At 41.0% G+C, this 21,074-nt stretch overlaps 1 protein-coding gene across 3 annotated transcripts; it reads left to right on the top strand.

Moving 5' to 3' along the window:
• The first annotated feature begins 8,398 nt into the window (after nucleotides 1–8,398).
• Nucleotides 8,399–19,606, top strand: LOC149321994 (nucleus accumbens-associated protein 1-like). 3 transcript variants are annotated; one of them, XM_089532570.1, is made up of 6 exons: nucleotides 8,399–8,583; nucleotides 9,400–10,402; nucleotides 16,061–16,234; nucleotides 18,182–18,287; nucleotides 18,553–18,650; nucleotides 19,036–19,606. In XM_089532570.1, exons 2-6 carry the CDS (start codon nucleotides 9,433–9,435, stop codon nucleotides 19,293–19,295), a joined length of 1,608 nt encoding a protein of 535 aa, XP_089388696.1. In that variant the 5' UTR covers nucleotides 8,399–8,583; nucleotides 9,400–9,432; the 3' UTR covers nucleotides 19,296–19,606. The 3 variants fall into 3 exon arrangements, with proteins under 3 accessions (XP_089388696.1, XP_089388706.1, XP_089388688.1); XM_089532580.1 differs by lacking the exon at nucleotides 8,399–8,583 and having other exon boundaries at nucleotides 9,328–10,402; nucleotides 16,064–16,234; XM_089532562.1 differs by lacking the exon at nucleotides 8,399–8,583 and having other exon boundaries at nucleotides 9,328–10,402.
• The last annotated feature ends 1,468 nt before the right edge of the window (nucleotides 19,607–21,074 follow it).

Genomic DNA, 21,074 nt, shown 5'->3' with positions numbered 1-21,074 from the left:
ACTTCTTCTAAAGTAACCTCTATCTCCATTTTATTTCTAAGAGAAATGACGGTGGTAGAGGGAGAAAAGCCTGAGCATCTCTTCAATAAGGAACTCTGATCTGGGGCAGCTCCCTGCAGAGGAAGACTCCAGGTTCTGATGGAGTCCTTGAAAATAAAGGAGCCAAGGCATTTTTCCTAGCTCATCTAAGGTGTTTCTGATTCTGGAGTGTTGGTTATTCTGTATGTATCTCCACATGTGGCAAGCCTGTGCTCATGATTTATGCACCATAAAGGTGCATAAGTAGCTAAATTGTTTGCCCTGGATCAGGCAGGGTTTCTAAAGTATAGGCCTCAATTACAAGGCCTATTTAGACAGCAATGTATAGATCTGGAGCAACAGATTCAAACTACAGGAAAAGAGATTCCACCTCAACATTTGGAAGAACTTCCTAACAATAAGAATTGACTGTGAAATATGATGCCTTGGAGTGTGGTGAAGTCTCTTTCTTTTGTGGTTTTTAAACAGAGGCTGAATAGCCATCTGTCTGGAGTGCTTTGATTGTGTGTTTCTACATGGCAGGGGGTTAGACTTGATGGGCCTTGAGGTCTTCTCCATTTCTATAATTCCAATAATTCAACTGAACTCTGAGCAGCAGTATTCCTGACAAGATCAGGTGTGAAACCAGGAACAGCCAGATCATAACGTACAGTCTTTTTACTCTTACCTCCTGACTCCACCCCAAATCACACTTTCGGCTTGGCCCTAATTGTCCTCTAAATTGTTTATCCTGCCTCTGACAAGGGCTGTTCCAGTTCCAGAAGGCAGCAGCTGAATTGCAATGAAGTTGTAGTGTTTAGATTCCCATCACAATGAAATATGCTGTTTTAAATATAATAGAAACAGAAGTGCAGGAAAGGAGGAATACCTGGAATCTTGGTCTCTGTCTTTAATTCTGAGGAAGCAGAGGCCCTAGTTGAGGGGAGGAGCGTGTCAACAATTAGTACCTGTATTTCTAGATTCATTGCCAGTATGGGGCACATTCCAGCCTTGTCTGCCCCCTGCATTTTACGTTCCTCCAGTATAAGAACAGTGGCAGCCAGCACTCAAAATGGCTATGCCTTCTTGAATGGTGTAGATGCAAGACTTTAGGCCTCATGAATGTTAAATATAAACCAGCATAAAAAGTCAGGAAGGCTTATAACCTAAATAAAAGAGAGAAAATTGGTATGTATATCTGTCTTATTTATCTAGGGGCCTTAAATCAGCTACAGCTTCCTGTGAAGTGAAGAGGAGACTGTGGAATCCATATGAGCAGTAGCATGCTTGCTTTGTTATCTCTATGGCTACCCTCATTAGACACCCACAGTCACTATGTTTTTCTCAGGACTTTTGTGAGGGGTAAAAAGGGTACACTGTCTGATCTTTGTCAAGATCGCCAGTATTGGATCATCTGAATTACACTTTCCTTTACATAGGCTATGTATAGTCTATGCAGCAGAGACTCCAACCATATATGGAGAGAGAAATCCCAAACATGCAAGCGGGGTCCAAATAGGGAAGAGGCACTAGGGACCACACTGCAAACATATGATGGATAATGGAATGCACCAGAGAATTCCAGAAGAAAATCTGTATGTGCTTTATAGACTACAACAAAGCCTTTGACTGTATAGATCATGAAAAACTATGGACAGATCTTAAAGAAATGGGTGTACCATTATGTTTGGTTGTCCTGATGCATAACATTTACTCAGAACAGGAGACTACCATCAGAACAGAATATGGAGAAAAAGAATGGTTCCCAATTGGAAAAGGGCTCAGACAAGGCTTCATTCTATCACTCTGGCGCGGTACAGAGAGCCAAAAAGAGACACTGGAGAGGTGCCTCTCCTTGCTCCACAGCAGCGCCACAGCAACCAAATTGTGCGATGCTTCTGCGCAGCAAGAAAGGAGCGCACGGAAGTGGCTCCTTTTTGCAGCATACCTGCGAGGCCACAAAGTACTGGTGGTAGTGTGATGACGTCATAGCTGTACCGTGCCATTTGAACGCGGCACAGCTGCGACGTCATAGCTGAGCGCACCGTCTGTATGGCGCTGCTCAGCTGAGGTGTCCTGATGATGTGCTAGGGTTAAGGGGTGTCTGTAAGAGGTGCTCCGAGGCAACCCTAGCACGTCACCTGGACGTGCTTAAAGGCCCATCTGTACCGAGCCTCTGTCTTATTCAACTTATATACGAACAATATATTATGCAGAGCAGGTTTAGACATGGAGGAAGGAGGCGTAAAGCTTGGAGGAAGGAATATCAACGATCTAAGATATGCAGATGATACCATAATACTAGCAGAAAACATCAGACCTGAAACAATTTAAAAAGTCAGAGAGGAAAGTGCAAAGGCAGATTTGCTATTAAACATTAAGAAAGCAAAATTATCACCATGGATTATTATTATTATTATTATTATTATTATTATTATTAAGCTTTATTTATATAGCGCTGTAAATTTACACAGCACTGTACATACAATGGTTCCATGCCCTCAGGCTTACAATCTAAGAAGACACAACACAAAAGAAGAAGGGAATGGTAGTGGGGAAGGGGATCAAGTCCTGGAGTTCATCTCTCCCTCTGAGGCCTGGACCAAGGCAGATGGACTGGAGGGAGGGCTCTATTTCTTAAGGATAGGCCCAATGGCGTTGGGCCTGCCATTTCACTCCCTCCAGCCTGGATGGCTTGCCTTTCTCCCTCTCTGGATGATGGTGGACGGATGGGAGGGCAAATGTCACGCCCCTCTCCATTCAACATAGTATATGAACAAAAATATTTTATTTGTTTAGTGTGTATATTTTCATTTGCATATCCATATGTATACATTAATATATTCATGCAGAAGTATCTCATCATGAAAATCGGCAGTGACGGCATGGGTGGGGAAAAAATAAATTGTGGCTCAGAATGGGCCCTGCCAGAGGCCATAATCCAACAAGCTTTTCCTTTTCCTCCTCCTCTCCTCTCCTCTCCCCACCCCCATCCCCGCTCCTGACATAGGTACCCTCCAAGTACTCTCCTTGCATTTCTCTTCCCTTTCAGGAAAGGAAATGTTTAGGAAGTGAAGGAGGAAGAGTCAGGGCCTCCATAACCCTCCACCCCGAGCAATGCTCCCACCTTCTAGGAGTTCCACCTCACAATTTGAGAACTGCAGCATTAGATCATTTCTGTATTATTTGCTTTGATAGTTTCTGGATTCATATTTTTATGAGGCTTGAAGACATCTCCTTGTCTTCCTTCTCTAACTCCTCACTCTTCCATCCATAGCTCTTTCTCTATAGACTGGGTCTCTTTATTGTGAGAAAGGGCAGGAAGACAAACATGTTGCAAAATGGTCCTGCCATGTTTTTTTGACCATTTCTCACATGATTGTGGCTTCAATCATAGAAAATAAAAATACTTTGCAGATACTGTATTTTCAAGAAATTGAAAGTTCAAGGCTCGGTATTTATGAAAGTCAGTCCCAATCCATTTATAAAGTTAGCTAAACATAAATCTCATTGAAAGTAATGGAATGACATTTAATTTTCAACTAACTTTACATCAGGACAGATGGTTAACATGACCATTTGTATGGAGAGAGTGTGTGTGTGTCACTTTTTTATTCCACTATGGTTACTGAGAGAGAGGCCTGAGGGAGGAAGAAGGCCTGAGGGAGAGCAAGGCCTCATCTATTAGTCAGGAAGTCAGGTTTGGGGTATGTTAGATCCTTTACGTTTCTGCCTGGAGAACCAGTTGTCCTCCATGTTTTGCTCTTGAATGTTATTTACTTTATAATAAACCTTTTCCTTAAGTACTCTGCTTCTTTACACCCCTTTTCACGGCCTTAACTTGGCTAGTGTCTCACTGGTTGTCAATTACCAGTAGCAGTCCCAGCAATATCCCAATGCATTGCTAGACAGTCATTGGGTGGCAGCAGCAAATGTTATGGCATTAAAGGTTGTCTCAAAGTGTCCCATCCAGCTCAGCAGAGTGCAGTGGGACTATAGAGAACCTTCCCATGTTGATATCGGGTTCCTCTGCTTTTGTCTTACTCCCTGGGAGGGAATTTAAGACAGGGTAGGAAGCAGAGAAAACCATTGCAGCTGGTTGTTAAATACAAATGTGGTATATTTTTAAATAATGAAATTAATAATAATAATAATAATAATATAATATAGTTTATTTGTATCCCGCTTTTCCAAAACCTGATCAAAACGGCGATTAGGACAATTTTCATATCCCCCACCCCCATCTCCATTGTTATGGTTTTTTCACCCCACAAGTAGACAGGCTGAGCTTCCCTTATCCAGAATTCCAAAATCTGAAATACTCCAAACAGCAAAACGACATTCGTGGGTTGCTGAGATAGTGACACCCTTACTGTCTGATGCAGCCCCTGAGCTGCAGAAATAATGCATTTTGACACCACTTTAACGTCCATAGGTGAATGCTATGGAATCCTGAGATTTGTAGTTTGTGGTGGCACCAGAACTCTGACACAGAAGGCTGAATATCTCACAAAACTACAAATCTCAGAATTCCATAGCATCAATCAGTTAAGGCAGTGTCAAAATGCATTAATTCTGCAGTGCTGATATGGCCTTAGTTTCATGCACAAAATTATTTTAAAATATTGTGTAAAATTACCTTCAGGGTATGTGTATAAAGTCTATATGAAACATAAATTTTGTGTTCAGACTTGGGTCCCATTTCCCATTTCCATTATGTGCATACAATATATTCAAAATCCAAAAAAAATCTGAGATGCAGAACACTTTTGGTCCCAAGCATTTAGAATAAGGGATACTCCACCTTTACTATTTTTGGAAAGGGTTTCCAATTCAGCAATATCCATACGGTGGACTTTTCAGGGCCACTCATGGTGAACACAAGGCATTACTGCCTGAAACAGTGAGCAAGAAGATGCCTTTCTTACTCTAGCATGGACAGAGGATAAGGAAGAAAACGGAGGCTGGGAGCATTAAAAGGCTTTGCAGAAAGGAGCTTCTTTGTCAAAGGCATTGTTAATTGAGGTATGCGTTTCCCAAGTTAAAAGAAGACTTCCAGTTTTGTTTGAAAATAGAAGGCTTTTAAAACATCTAGCTTTGGGATGATTTTTTAAAATTTAACCGAAATATAGACCAAAGATCTTAGACAAATCCTGCACCACAATCTAAATGCAAAACTCTGCATGGGGAAGTTAAATGTAATTGTCTTAGCTGTGTTGTCCCTCTTAACCTTTCTTGAAATGATATTTCAGTTCCATCCTACATATGTGGGGATTTCAGAAAGCAACAGTCACTATGCTACATCATCAGAGCCCAGGGTCTGCCCTCTCTGTCTCCATTTTCACAGAATCATTCCTCACACTACATATATCTCTTCAGTGTGCTTTGTGACAGATAGGTTTTTAAAGGCAGCTGTTGGAAAAACATGATCCCTGGCAGGACAAAGTACCTTTTATCCTTAGTAAAAAAGAAAAAAAAAGGAAATTCATTTTTAGTGTTTAACATTCCACCCAGCATTAACCTGCCCCCACGTTGGCACATGTGAAGTAATAAAAAGTATGTGACTGTTTTCTTTGTCTTTTAGCAAAAACCTCCATTTAAATTCATGCTGTTTCTTATCTCTAATCCACATGATGTTTGTCTTAAATGGACATTACCTATGAAGCAGAGCTCTGCATCCCACTAGAGAGAATGATCTGTGGTGTCACAGAGAGTTCTTTATTCCTTCTTAGACTGGAGAGCTGAAAGGTCTCAGTGGACTTGCAAACCAGCTTTGCTGACTTAGGGCCTATTTCTCACATGTTGAATAATAATAATTCATTTTAATTCTTATTAAAGCCCTGTTTGTTCCAGTAAAACACTGATCACTTTCCACACTCTGTAGAGCCATATTTGTATCTTGTCACTTCTCCATAACTTTTGCAGTACTTCATAATATCAAAATATCTCAAGGAATCCACTGTGAAACTTCGCATTTTGTTACGATGTCTCTTGTTGACAGGTAATGAAGCTTGTTGAAATAATCTTAGTGTAAAAAGCATGGATTAAGAAATAAGAATGTCCTGCAAAGAGTAGTCTTCCTCATTGCTAATAGCCACTGAGCCTTAGATGGGTTATCATAGACAAAGTGTCTTGTATGGTAGCAGATTGATATTCTTTATAAAATTTCTTAGCAAACAGGAAAAAGAGGCAGTGTTTTACAGTAAAATATAACACTCTTATCTGTATGTGTATAAATTACATTCAGTGTATATACTTGCAGCCAGATTGATTATTGGGACTTCTAGGAGTGATATTACCACACCAATATTAGAATCACTCCACTGGCTGCTAATTAGTTTCCAGGCAGGGCAAAAAGTGTTTGTTACTACTTTTAATGCCCTACATGGCTTGGGTCCAGGTTGTCTACAGGATCGCCTCCACCCGTATAATCCATTTTGTACAGTCAGGTCCTCTGGTGGACATTTACTCCAGTCAGCCAGGACTAGGCTGCCAACTGTCATTCAGAGGACTTCTTCTTCAGCCACCCCAGACTGTGGAATGACCTGCCGGAAGAAATTCGACAGTTGAGTACCCTGTCTGAATTTAAAACAGCCTTAAAAACTAGTTTTTTTTCCAGCAGGCTTATCCAAATAATTTTTAAATTGTGAATTTTAAAAGTGGATGGTTTTAAAATGCATCTGTCTTATTTATTCTTTTAAACTGATGTGTATTTTAACTAATGTGATTTTAATTGATGTTTATTATTTGTTAATTGTTGTTCCCCACCACATTCCATGGGGAGAGGCAAGTAAGAAATAATAAGTATTATTATTATTATTATTATTATTATTATTATACATGTACACAGTACTGGGGTATTGACAGTTCTTTCATGCAGACATAAGGTGTCGGCATCTCTGCCTTAGATGAGCATGTTCCCACAACCTTAGGTTTTTGCTTTCTTATGGCCCTTGAGATGCCTTACTGTTTGTTTATGATAATAAACAATTATGGGGGAGGGGGAGATAACCCATGTATAGCCAAGTCAAACACTGTTGTGACAAGTTTAGGGATTATTGCATTGGATGAAATTGTAGGTGTGGGATATGGGTGCAAAATGTGATGTTTCTGCTTTGGAGAACCATTGAAAGACATGGCCATGTGTGACAGTTGCTGAGATTCTCTTGATTTACTGTTACAAAACTTACCATACTCTCTGACTGCAGACAATTGTACTGTGGCTCACCTACCATACCTTATCAGTTTACACCCTCACCTTTCCTCAGAGAGTTCAAGACAATTTACAAGAATTGTAAAATGCAATAAAAGTAGCAATATGCAAAAATACAAAAAACAAAACAAGCATTTATAGAAGCCACTACAAAGCAATTTAAAAACAGACCTATATAGAGCTGGGCTAGTCTCTTAGGAACATTTGGATTTGGAGGGTCGTGACTTAATACTGGAAGCTATAATGAACTTTGGGTTCTTTCAACATGGACAGCTCTGTCATTACAAATTCTCAAGGGAGAAAGATATTTTAGCCCTCAACAAGCAGAAACTAATGCTCCTGTTATTTGCCCTCTTATATAGTCCTTAATCTCAGCAGAGTAGTTATTATTTTGTATTGTGAAGTATTGGAGAGAGAATCTATGAGCACGTGTGTGAGCTGGTTGTTGGTCACTTCTTTGCCCAGTTTCAGCTTTATTGTAGTATGGATGTTGGAGAGAATCCTCTGCTTCCGGGCATACAGCTGAACCTATATGGCCTTCTGGCTTACCTTCTGTTGCTACAGTGCTGTGATTCAAACTATTTAAATAGGGTTACTTAAAACTTAAGCTTACAAAATGACTTTTATTCCTTACTGATAGCTTCCACAGAAAAGCCTACTTTGTGGCACTGTATAGTCCCATTTTGCAACTCAGCTTTTCAAGATACCATTTTTCCTGACCTTGGTGAAGACAATGCTGATGGGCCCACAGCTGTAACATTTTGCATGGTCTGTTACCTGTAATAATGAGAAATATTTAAGAAAGGCTTAAGTAAAGAGAGTGTTTTTCCCACCTTTGATTTTTTTGTGTGTGTGTGTGTGCATGCGTGTGTGTGTGTATTGGACAAGACAGTTGATTCTGAATTTCAAAAGTGGGAACAGGAAGAGTGTTGCTTGAAAAATCTTGTCCTAAGTGTTTTCATCTCTCTGCCCAATATGCCATACTTCCCCCTCTGTTTGTGTCACCTGGCCAGAAAATAAATGTGTATTCTTAATGGCCAAGTGTTAGATCCAAATTTGACCTGGGGCTGTCACAGACCAGGTATACAGAAGACTGCTAGCTCCACGTGATTCTCCTTATTATTGATAATAGCTTCTTTCTCCTCCTGGCTTTGGCCTACTCTCTGCACAGCTTTCTCCACACCAAAGTGGATATTTTACCTTCTTTCCATATTATATACATCTTAGTTTTTCTACTTTAAAAAAACCCTCATAAAGCTGTATAAAAACACACACATTAATCTGTTCTATTTTATTTCAGTTACCAGTATGTTGAACATCAAACTTTCACACTTGTACTAGTGATTTTACAGGTAACCTCTTCCTGACCCAGTGACTCCTAAATCTTTGTTTAACATCTGAGCTGCTTCTACCTTTAACTTTCCTCACAACAGATAATGTACCTACTGCAGGTGTTGTACAAGTATGTACGTATCTCCATGTTCTGAGCTTTGGGGAAGTGAGATCAGCCATAAGATGCAGTGTAAGCTTGGCTTTGCCACAGGAACATAGGAAAGTGCCTGTTAACTGAACTAGTCCACCTGACCCATTTACCTCAGCCTGACTTGTAGCAACTCCTCAAGTGTCAAGATTCTTTCTTAGCCCTTCCTGGAGACCCATAGTATTCCCTGATACTCTTTGTTCCAAGTAATCAGATCAAAACCTGCTTAGGTCCTGAGGTCAGATGAGATCAAGCGTATTGATGGTGGTATGGTAGTGGGTGTAAAAGGGTACTCTTAGATCACTATCATACAGCTGACATTTCAGCCCAACTTTATAATATACCTAGTTTAGTCTTGTATTAGTTATGTTGGCCCTGGTGCAACCTCATACTTAGTATAGATCAAAATAATGTTGGTTACTTAAACTGAGGGGTGGTTTGTGCTACTATTTTTAAATGCAGCACATCAGATGGTCAATAAGGTGGGCTGCATATTTCATCCTCTCTGCTACCATTCCTGGTAACTTTTTCTGCTCCTGAAGGGAAAGCAATCACACAGTAAAACAAAATGGTTGACCATTTTTGTCTCTTTCCCCTCTCCCACTCCCTTCCTTTTATTGTTAGCTCTCTTTATCTCTTTCTGTATTAATGCTGTGTACAACCTCTTGGACCCTTATTCTCCTTCTAGTGCACCCATCCAAGTGAGGAGGAGAAGGAGAGGATGGCTCAGATTCTCCAGATGGAGATCCCCAACTTTGGTAACAGCATCCTGGAGTGCCTGAATGAGCAGCGATTGCAGGGCCTGTACTGCGATGTCTCTGTTGTGGTGAAAGGCCATGCTTTCAAGGCACATCGGGCTGTGCTGGCTGCCAGCAGCTGCTACTTCCGGGACCTTTTCAACAACAGCAAGAGCACGGTAGTGGAGCTTCCAGGTGCCGTGCAACCTCAGTCCTTCCAGCAGATCCTCAGCTTCTGCTACACTGGCCGCCTCAGCATGAATGTGGGCGACCAGTTCCTGCTCATGTACACAGCAGGCTTCCTGCAGATCCAGGAGATTATGGAAAAGGGGACTGAGTTCTTCCTGAAGGTCAGCTCGCCCAGCTGTGACTCCCAAGGCTTGCACACGGAGGAGACGCCTTCATCTGAGCCGCAGAGCCCCGTGGCACAGACGTCCACCTGGCCCTCTGGCAATACACCCCTGCCCCTGGTCTCTCGCGTAAAGACAGAGCAGCAGGACTCAGACTCTGTCCAGTGCACGTTTGTGGTTAAGAGGCTCTGGGAAAGCAGCCAGAAAGAAGGGGGAGGTGGTGGCGGCGGTGGTAGTAATGGCAGCCGCAAAATGGCCAAGATCTCCTCCCAGCAGGATTTGAGTGGTGGGGGGAACCGACAGGCCCAGCAGCAGCAACAACAACAGGTGCAACAAGCCCAGCAGCAGCAGCAACAGGCCCAACAGCAGCAGCAGCAGGGGGCCCTAACGGGAGGAGGTGGAGGGGCAGGTGTAGTCAGTGGCCCCAGCACTTCAGACCAGACTAGCCCTGGCACCTCCAGCGCCTACACCAGTGACAGCCCCAGCTCCTACCACAATGAGGAAGATGAAGAGGAGGACCCTCCTGAGGAGGGCTCTGATGAGCAGTACCGGCAGATCTGCAACATGTACACTATGTACAGCATGATGAATGTAGGACAAACGGGTGAGTGTCAATTGTGGGTTGCCAATGCGTGGTATTCCTAGTCTCTGTCTTAGTTAGACAGTATTTAGTTATGTTTTTATTTTTTGTTTTTGTCAAAACAAATCTGCACCAGGGTGGAGCTGAGATGTGAGGGAGATCCTGGAGTCTGGGGAACAATATGACAAGTATTGCAGCTGGATCTGCATGATGAACAGTAATCATGTCTACTTGCGCTGTATCACATACCAGGCAAAAACATATCTTTTTCCACATGCCTGGGCAACAAAAATGTGCTATGGGGAGCTTCTGTTAACCTGTGTTCATGCAATCTAAAAATGAACAAGCATATAACACTCTTGCGTATTATGAAGTGTATGTGAAATGTTCTAGTTAGTATTTAGCAGCCCTTCCTGTAATGTTCCTGTAATATCCCTGTGAGGTTAATTCAATGTCAGTATTAGATCAAACAACTAGCCATGCTGGTAGAGGAATTCTGGGTGTTTCTGTTCAATAAAGTAAATTTCCCAAGTTCTGGTTAAATATTACTATTGAGTGGGGAAAACATCTGGCAGTTATTTAATTCTACATTTCACATAGCCTAAGAATCAAACCTTGATCAGTCTTCTAAAGTGAGCACCTCTGTGTAGAGGTGTAGAATTATTTACAAAGGTTTGATTTAGTGATGACTGAAAATGTCTAAATATTAAACATAATTCCTTAAATGTGTGTCTTATAAGGAAGAGAATGACCAGTGCTTTGAAAGTATACTCTGTGAGTAAATGAACTGAGTGAGTGAACACATATGAATTTGCTGGATGTTTTTGCTGGTGATTTTTCTCATGTTCTCACAGTAGCTGTGACAGTGAGTGACTTAATACCCCCTGTGCCTCTCTGTTTCTTTTTACTTGAATTCCTGAGGGTGAGATACTCAGACCTTTTTCTGAAATGTGGTCCACAAATATCCATATTCAGAAGTGCAGAAGCAGTTGACCTTATAGAGGCTTAAGGCTTAGAGTTTGGAAAAAGTCCTTTTGTTGGACCACAACTCCATTTCTCCAGCCTTTGTGAGCAGTGATCATGCTAGCTGGGAGATTCTAAGAGAAGTGGCCAAAAAACGTAACTCTCCCAAGCTCTGCTAGGACTGTTATCCATGACTTCGTAGCTTCCAAACATGCCTTTTCTACCTGGAACTGCTGTTGCAGAGAGCAAAGAAATCTTGGAGATCATTCTGTTCATACACACTTAGTTGTCTCCTTGCTCTCTTTTTGGAGGCACTTTTGAAAATCTTTCTAAGCTGCCTTTGATAGCTGAGTTGTTGCTGCTTCATTTCTGCCTCTGTACAATTGTTGTTTTGTTTTCATTATTTTTAATTGGTTGTTAACTCTGTTGTGTTCCACTTTGAAACTTTCTGAGAAAAAGTATATAGGTTTTTAAAAATAAAACACACTCTGAGCCATGGCATCTCTGTGGTTTAAATATTATTTCAGCCACCCACATGGAACAGGGTGTTGAGAAAGGTGGAGTTTCCAATGTCACATTTCCTCTCTCACTCTTTAATATTGTGCCATGTGATTGTTGTAAAGATGGCCAAGGGTTATGGGATGCACCTTGGGAAGTAGTCTCAAAACATGTGTTATTGATGGTGATGAACTGCAGGCTTCTATTTGAGATATTCAGTGAGGATAGAGAGCATAAAAAGTATGTTTTAAAATATGGGTTAGTCTCCTTACCCCATCAGTATCACATTTGTGTATATGCACACATACTTTCCAACCATTCAGTGTGGATCAATTTTTTTCTGCGATTTTACTTAATGAATTAAATTTATATCCATTCTTTTTAGTAAAAAGGTGCTTGAGAGTACTAATATACAAATAGAAGCAGATATAGAATCCCTTTCCATCTGCAGGGGTTTGGTTTCAGCCTCCTCTCCTGTGGATGGGAAAAAAGGCTGATGGCTGCACCTCATTTTATTCAAAGGCAGCAAAATGTGCACAGCTGTGCGAGTAGATCCAGTGTGCATATGGCACCATTGAATAAAATGGGCCGTGGTGATCTGCGAGTGCATAAATCCACGATTAGCTAGCATGCCAGTACAGCAGGATCACAGTATATTTAAAACACAAAACTTACATTTTTAAAATATGGCTTAAAACACATAAATAAAAGGAAACAGCACCCCTCTTCAATTCTAACATGACCTAAATGCCACAGAGATCTGTCTGAATAAAATGATTAACAGCAATTTTCAATAACACAACAGAGAGAGTCAGACTACCACCTCACAGCAGCAAGTTCCAGAACCTGGATGCAACCACCAAGAAAGCCCTGTCTTATGTCCCCATCACACATTCCTGTGATGCTGGCTATGCTGACTGTAAGGAAGCCTGGTTCCAAGTTATATAGGTCTTGACAGGTCATAACCAGCACTTTGAATTTTTCCCAGATACAGACTGTTAGCCAGTGAAGAGAGTCATATGCTCCCTATAGCTTTCATTTGTTAACAGTCATACTACCACGACATCCTGGCCTAACTGAAATTTCTGAACACTTTTCAAAGGTAGGCCAAATTGGATGTAATAAAAGTATGTATTACCATTGTCAAATGTGAGGTTTTCAGGAATGGGCACAGTTAGCATGTTTGCCTTAAGTGTACAAACACACTCCTGTCCACTACTGAAACCTGGACATCCAGGTTCAGTCAAACTAGAAACAACCTTCAAAAAGAGTATGATTGGGAGGCTGAATCTTTATACTCTGAGCTGTCTTTCAACTGAAGCAGTTCTGTCTTGTTCTGGATTAAGCTTCAGTTTGTCTTTCCTCATCAAATCCATCCCAATATCAGAAGCATAACCAGAACAGTTTCAATGGATTTTTTAAATAAATATTTTATTGATTAAAAAAAATATAACACATACATTACATACAGACATTCATTGCACATTATTACATAAATTGCAAACATAAACATACAATACAAAATTTTAGTCTCCTGATCGAAAGGCTCATTTGGCTGTGAAATTTTGAATCTTTCTATTCATTAATACATTTGTGACATAATCTGACTTTCTATATGCCGATTACTTTCTTATATGCTAGCCTTATATATTTTCTTTCTCAATAATAAATTTTACTCTGCTAAATAAATACAATACAGTCCTTATTAATTTTCCATCCTTTTACAAACTAAGAAATAAATTTATCCATTTTCCTTTCACTCTTAATGAATTCTATTCATGGCATCCAGCTTTTTTTCCACTTATTCCAATCTTTGACCCTGATCAAGCAGGTAAGCTTATCCATTTCAAAATATGTCATCAGTTTTAGGAACCAGTCACCCCATGTCGGGTGATTTTTCCTTTTCCAATACATTGCGTAAACTGTGCGTGCCGCCGATATCATGTAAAATAAAAGTACACCAAAGTTATTTTCTAATTGTGTGTCCTCAATCATATTTAACAAATAACATTTTGGATCTAACTTAAATTGACATTTTAATATATTTTGAATTTTTCCATGAATTTGATTCCAGTATTTTTTGGCTAATTCGCAGTTCCACCACATATGCAAAAAAGAACCCGGTGCTTTCCCACATTTCCAACAAATTGGATTACTATTTTTGTGAATTTTGGTTATTCTAGTGGGCGTAAGGTACCGTCGATTTTGCATTTTGAAATAATTTTCCTTAACATCTGTACATACAGTGTGTTTTAATCTATTTTTCCAAATTTTTTTCCCATTGTTCCAGGGGTATTGCTTCATTTAGATCTTGAGCCCATTTGATCATTGTAGGTTTCACCGTTTCTTCAAGCATTTCCATTTTTAAGAAGAACTTATAAAATAAGGACACTTTTTTGGAATTATTGTCAAAGATAATTTTATCAAAATCTAATGTTGCCAATGATATTCCTATTAATTTATTATCCAACATAAACCTCTCTTTGATTTGCCGATATAGAAACCAATGTAAAGAAAAGCCATTAGCACATAGCTCTTCTTGAGACTTTAGTTCTGGCATATTAGTCACATGATCAAATTTAGTCAAGTCTTTATAGTTTAACCATCTTGTAGGGGACATACTGTCCTTTCTGTGAAAAGCCTCATTTACTGATGTCCAGTAAGGCAATTTTCTATAAATTAAAGGTTTAAATTTAACCCAGGCTCTAATTAGAGGCTTCCACACACAGTGATTAAGAAAGATCTTATTGACTTTAACTTTATCATAGAAAAGATAGGCGTGTAATCCATAAATCCAATCTATTGTTTCTAAGTTCAACAATTCCATGTTCTCAAGTTTAAACCATTCAGTCAACCAGTCGAAGCAACAAGAATAAAAATAGATTTTTAAACTTGGTAAACCCAATCCACCTCTTTTCCAATCATCCTGCATTGTCTTAAATCTCACTCGGGGTTTTTTCCCATCCCATATGAATTTACTAATTTCTCTGTCCCATTGCAGAAAAGGTTTTTCATTTGAGGTAATCGTTTCAGTGGATTTAATTGGAAAGGGGAGATACAGTTGTATATCATCAGCACACTGGTGGCATTGAACCACAAAACACCAGAAGACATTTCCCATAACAGCAAACAGGAGTCCCTGTTCATCTGCACCAACATTTGAACTTGTCATCCACAAAGGACTGAAACCACCATCAAACAGTAAAACAGCCTCTATGTCCCATCTCAGACAAGTGATTCAGGAGAATATCATTTTCAACAGCACTGAAAGTTGCTAAGAAGGCCAGCAGATCCAACTAAGAGTTCCCACTGTCCAGATCCCAGTCTAGACCTGTGCTTCTTAAAAGTGATGGTCTATAGACCCATGCCAATCCGTGATCCATTGGCTGCCCTGCTCTGGTGAGTTTCTAGGAAAGAAATAAATAATTGTAGCCAATGGACACAAATACGGTTCTGGTCTCAGGCACATTGGGGCGGGGGAAGAATTGTCCAGCCTCCTGCATCAGATAGCTTGGGAAGCATTGACCTAGATCAGTGTTTCCCAAACTTTGGTCCTCCTGGTGTTTTGGATTTCAGCTCCCAGAAGTCCTGTCCATTTGGGCAAACAATCAGGAATTTTGGGAGGTAAAGTGCAAAACATCTGGAAGACCGAAGTTTGGGAATCACTGACCTAGATAATCTGTTTCACTTCCACAGCCAGCACCTTGTCTAGGAACAAAATAATAGAAACAGTCCAAAGTTTATAAAGTAAAGGTGGGATTCAGGGAGTGTTTTGTTTGATTGATTGATTGGTTGATTGATTTTAAGCAGAGGTCTTTCCTCACCACTGACCTAGATTTCCCTTTGGCAATAAGAGTGACCAGCATTTTTCACCCTTAGAATCATAGAATTGGAGCAAACCACAACGGTCATTCAGTCCAATTCCCTGCCATTGGTCTTCTGTTGAAAATATCCAGTACATATAGTGTTAAATGGCTTTCTGTTCTTGGCAGATGGAGTAGCTCTTGTGGTCCCATTTTAAAAAGGGATGTGATAACAAATCCATAAATAATTCTTATGGCATGTCTATGTGGTTGCAGATTTAGAAGCTTTTAAAGAAGGGAAAAATGTCTTCTTATTTGGATTCCACAATTTCCACTTCTGTTCCATACTTGCTTTTCCCCAATTTTCTTCATTTTAAAGAAAAACAAAAACCTCTCCTTCTCTGCCTTCTTTGCCCAGCAGAGAAAGTGGAAGCACTGCCAGACCAGGTGCAATCAGAGTCTCGTAACCGGATACGGGTGCGGCAGGACCTGGCTTCGCTGCCAGCTGAGCTTATCAACCAGATTGGGAATCGGTGCCATCCCAAATTGTACGATGAAGGTGATCCAGCTGAGAAACTGGAACTTGTGATTGGTGAGGAAAATTACTTAGCCCATTAGGGTCAAGAATTAATATGGAGGTGTGGGGAAGCTTATTGGCTTTGAACTAGTTGCAGCCAGTAAGAGCCTGGTTACTTGCCATTTCACTCTGATGCACTGAGGCTTTCGGTGGGGGGTGGGTTTTTTTTTTTGTTTTGTTTTTTTTGTTGTTGTTGTTGTTGTTCAATGGCTATGTGTTCGAGCTTATCCCCCAAAACAAGGTAGCCTTGATAGTTAGCATATATCATGCTGGAATTCAGGAAGTCTGCTCATTCTATGGCAGCCTTTCTTAAAGATCCCTCATATCCAGAATTCCTACCCTACCCACCCCCATAAAATGTTAACTAGTAAATCTCATCATACAGCCCTGCACCTTCCATAAAGACAAGCAGTGGAGAGAGGATTGAGCTCAAGGAATAACAAGCTAAAATTATGCATCTTCAGTTTTGCTTAGCACTAAATCCATAGCACTAAATGTGCACATGGCCACAGAGCCTGATTAGCCCTTGGGATAACCTACCCAGGCAGATCAGCTTCCAGTTTTTGTAGCTTTGCTCTATGGTATTTTCTGCCATGGTGGATCAGTTGAAATGAGCTAAATGGGACCTTATTGTGCCTTCTGCTTTAGGCTGAGAGCAAACTCTGAGGAAATCATGCTTGAAATGAATGTCTTGAATTAAAGTAGAGAAACTCATTCTTTCAATTTAAATGCTGCTGAGAGAGAAGCCGGGAGAAAGTGTCAAAGGAGATCCATTTTTAAATCGTGCTTGATTATAAACCCATATTTTAGCTTTCCTTGGCCCCACTAAAGAATTCGAGATTGTTGGACTGACAGCAAGCAGGCTGATGCTCAGTTAGAATCATAGAATCATAGAATCATAGAATCATAGAGTTGGAAGAGACCACTAGGGCCATCCAGTCCAACCCCCTGCCATGCAGGAAATCCAATTCAAAGCATCCCTGACAGATGGCCATCCAGCCTCTGTTTAAAGACCTCCAAGGAAGGAGACTCTATCACCCTCCGAGGGAGTGCATTCCACTGTCGAACAGCCCTTACTGTCAGGAAGTTCCTCCTAATGTTCAGGTGAAATCTCTTTTCCTGTAGCTTGCATCCATTGTTCCGGGTCCTGTTCTCTGGAGCAGCAGAGAACAAGCTTGCTCCCTCTTCAATATGACATCCTTTCAAATATTTAAACAGGGCTATCATATCACCTCTTAACCTTCTTTTCTCCAGGCTAAACATCCCCAGCTCCCTAAGTCGTTCCTCATAGGGCATGGTTTCCAGACCCTTCACCATGTTGTTCAGTGGGAAAGGCAGAAACTCTCTTAGTGCTCTTGTCAACTTGGTAGTATCTAGCACATGGTATCCCACATAGAGTGCTTTTGAAAGATTTGGTTGCTGCTGATTGTCTTTCCTGTATAAGTTCCAAACTATTTCCTCTTCCTGCCCAGGAGAAGAGATTGCTCAAAAGCCAAGCCTCTTCCAGCCCAGTAGATCTCAATCCTGCTTGTTAGTTTTTCCAAACTTCTTCTTTTGGCTTCCTAATCTTTGCATCTATCTTCCCAGGATTACTGAAATGCCATAGTTCCTAGCCACAAATATCCCCTAAAGGACTGTATAATAGTCATGGAATGTAATATGCAGCCTCACCAAGGCCACTTGTGCAGCTGAATTGCAAAGACAGGGCTAGGCTCACAAAAACTATTAACGACCTCATGTTAAGCATCACTTTCCACATGTTATTGGAAGTGAAACGGGCTGTGGATCTTATCAGAACTACATGAAATTTTGTTGCTCCCACAAAGCATTTAGGAAAAGGTGATATTTTGTTAGAAAGCTTATTTATCTCAGGCCAATGTGGAAGTTTTGTGTTTTTACAACAGGCTTTGTCTCCCTCTGCATCTCCCCCCACCCCTTTCTCTGTTTCACTTTCCTGCATAGGTACCAATGTGTACATTACTCGGGCACAGCTGATGAATTGTCATGTCAGTGCTGGGACACGACACAAAGTGCTTCTCAGACGGCTATTAGCATCCTTCTTTGACCGGTGAGTTCTCAACGGATGTGTTGGAAGAGGAGTCTTGTGTCTGTCTGGTTCCCCGCTCCCTTGTTTGCTTCGGTTTTTGCACCCATATATCTTTCTGCTTTAGAGGTAAGGAGCTCTTAAAAACTTTGCTAGAGAGAGAGGACAAGATAGGTACTAGGTCTTCAGCTAAATCCAGATTGAGATAAACTGAGCTGTCAACTGGGAAAGGGATGAAGTTAGCGAGTCTATTTAGATTTTAATTGCTTTCTCTTTAACTGCTTGCTAGGAATACCCTTGCCAACAGTTGCGGCACTGGAATCCGCTCCTCTACCAACGACCCTAGCAGGAAACCTCTAGACAGCCGGGTGCTGCATGCCGTGAAGTGTAAGTGTTTCCTAAAAAGATCCTGGGGTGGGGCTTGAGGGTATGTGAGTCAAACAGAGCCTTCTTGAAGGAGAGTTTTGGGAGTTGTCTGTAGCTGTGTTGCATCAGAACAAGGGGCTGTGTGTCGTAGTCAGATCCTTCAGGGTCCTCAAGTCCATTGTGATCACAGCAGAAGAGATCATCTTAGTGTTGCATGTAAAGACTTCAAAATACGTCCTCTCTCTCAATGGATGCAGTAGCTGTAGACTTGGCCAAGTGTCAGTTATATTGGTGTTTTGGCAGCCGCCAGGCAGATGTTGGCACTGGGAATCAAGAGGTATGGAATTGTGCCCTTTTGGTGCTCTACTTGCTCCAATCACAACTTTGCATCCTTTCCCTGTCTCAGTTTATTGCCAGAACTTTGCCCCAAACTTCAAGGAAAGCGAGATGAATGCTATTGCTGCTGACATGTGCACAAACGCACGGCGTGTCGTCCGTAAGAGCTGGATCCCCAAACTGAAACTACTGATGGCTGAGGGCGATACCTACACGACCTTCATCAATGACACTGGCAAAATGGAGCCAGACATCATGGGGGTGGAGCACAGCTTTGAGACAGGCAGCCATGATGGCGATGCAGGCACCTCTGCGGAGGGCCTCCAGTAAACATGCCCAAGGTCTCTTCTTTTTTTCCCAATCAATGATTTTTATTTCCTAAGTTGATTTTTGTAGAATTGTTTTCCACCTTTTTTCATTTCCTTTCTTTCATTTTTTTCCGTTGTTGGTTTGTTTTTATTTTGGCAGAGGAGAAAGAAAGCATTTGTGCTGTCTCCTTTCAAAAACAAATTTTCTTAAACATGGGCCTTGCTTCCTTAGGCACCACAGGTAGTATGAGCTCATAGGGGAGGCCCTGCTGATGTATTGGCAGTTCTGGCTGGCATTCTCACCCTCCTCTCATCTCCCCTCCCCCAATCCCCACCTTCTTTCTTTTCTCATGCTATATTTTTTTTTAGAAATATATTTTAGTAGATTTTTTAAAAGCAAACAAATTTGCAAAAAATAAATAAAAAAGGCCATGATCCAGGGAAGTATGGTTCCAGAATGCTGCCTCTTCTTTCACCAGACCTAGTTCTCTCCAGACATGGCTCTAACTTGGGTTCATCACCAAGTCTTTCCTCAGGTCTACATTAGAGAGTGGAAAAATCCTAGTGCCATGATAAACATAAACAGGGAAGGGCTTTTGAACCCAGTGCTGTTGTTTTGTCATATCCTTCCTCTTCTCTCTCCTCTTAGTTAGGCATGCTCAGGTCTTGCAGTCCCTCCCCTACTGCTGTGTTAGTATCTTTCTACACATGCACACACAACTCTGCTTTGCATGCCCCCCAAACCTATGCACCTTCCTCACTCTCAGAGCGTGAAAGTAATTAGTTATAAATAAAAAATCCTAGTAATTATTATTATAATTATTGTTGCAATAACTAAGACATACTAAACATTACAGTTGTTGAGGAATCACTCTTTTTGCAGTGTGACTATAACTGCTTGAGTTATGTTTATAGTTACAGGGCGTGTTTTGTATCACAGGCCAGCAATTTCGTAGCATTCTGATGCTTTTCTAAAAAGTGACTAAAAGGAACTGTTTTAAAATGACAGAGGGGTGTTACTTTTTAAATTCATAATTTAAATTGTAAGTATCTAAAAACGGGCCTTGGAGAGGTAATGGTAGCTATTTACATTTTAAATTGACTTGGGGTTTTTTTGGGGGGGGGTGTTCATTTTGTTTTTTAAAGTAATGTTGTGATTGGTGGCCCTTTATTTGTTTGTCTTACAGGTTTTGATTGGGTGGCCTATAAACTTGATAGTATGTAGCCAAACCAGTATGGCAGAGCAATTGTCATGTATTTTTGGTGGCACAGAGTCAATGGAGGGAACAATGTTGATACCCCCATAGATGTTAGGGATGCCACAAGACCAGCATCCGCTTATAACACAGCTGTGAGACCTCCACTTTCTTCTAGGGCTCTTCACAGAAATGGTAAGGTGTTGTACAGGGTGCAGTTCGCAAACAGTTCAGTTTTCAGCCAGTCTGTAGTTCTATCAGGGACAGTAGCACATATGCAGAAGCCCGAAGTGCTACAATTTTGGAGGCTGAAATTGTACACTGAAAGGCAACTGTCTGTCTTCCTCTGTTGTCATGGTCTAAAACTGAGCCTAGAACTTGCTTTTTCAATATCCCTACTAAAGAACTGGTCCTCTGTCAAGACCACACTTTTGCACACTGTTTCAACAAATGACAGCCATTTCTGCTGCTTCAGCTTCACAAAGGTTGGGGACCAGGTTCTGAAGGAAGAGACAAACCCCAGGGAGAAAGCCTCCCTTCCTTGAGCCTGAAAATTTCACAACCTCCCCAATACATGAGGATGTTGGATGACAGCCTCTAAGCCT

The sequence above is a fragment of the Sceloporus occidentalis genome, unplaced genomic scaffold (genome assembly GCF_023333645.1).
Source record: "Sceloporus occidentalis isolate IW3139 unplaced genomic scaffold, rSceOcc1.0.p SCAF_1, whole genome shotgun sequence".
Classification (NCBI taxonomy): domain Eukaryota; kingdom Metazoa; phylum Chordata; class Lepidosauria; order Squamata; family Phrynosomatidae; genus Sceloporus; species Sceloporus occidentalis.
The sequence above is the reverse complement of the archived record's forward strand: the minus strand, read 5'-3'. Positions and strand labels throughout refer to the sequence as shown.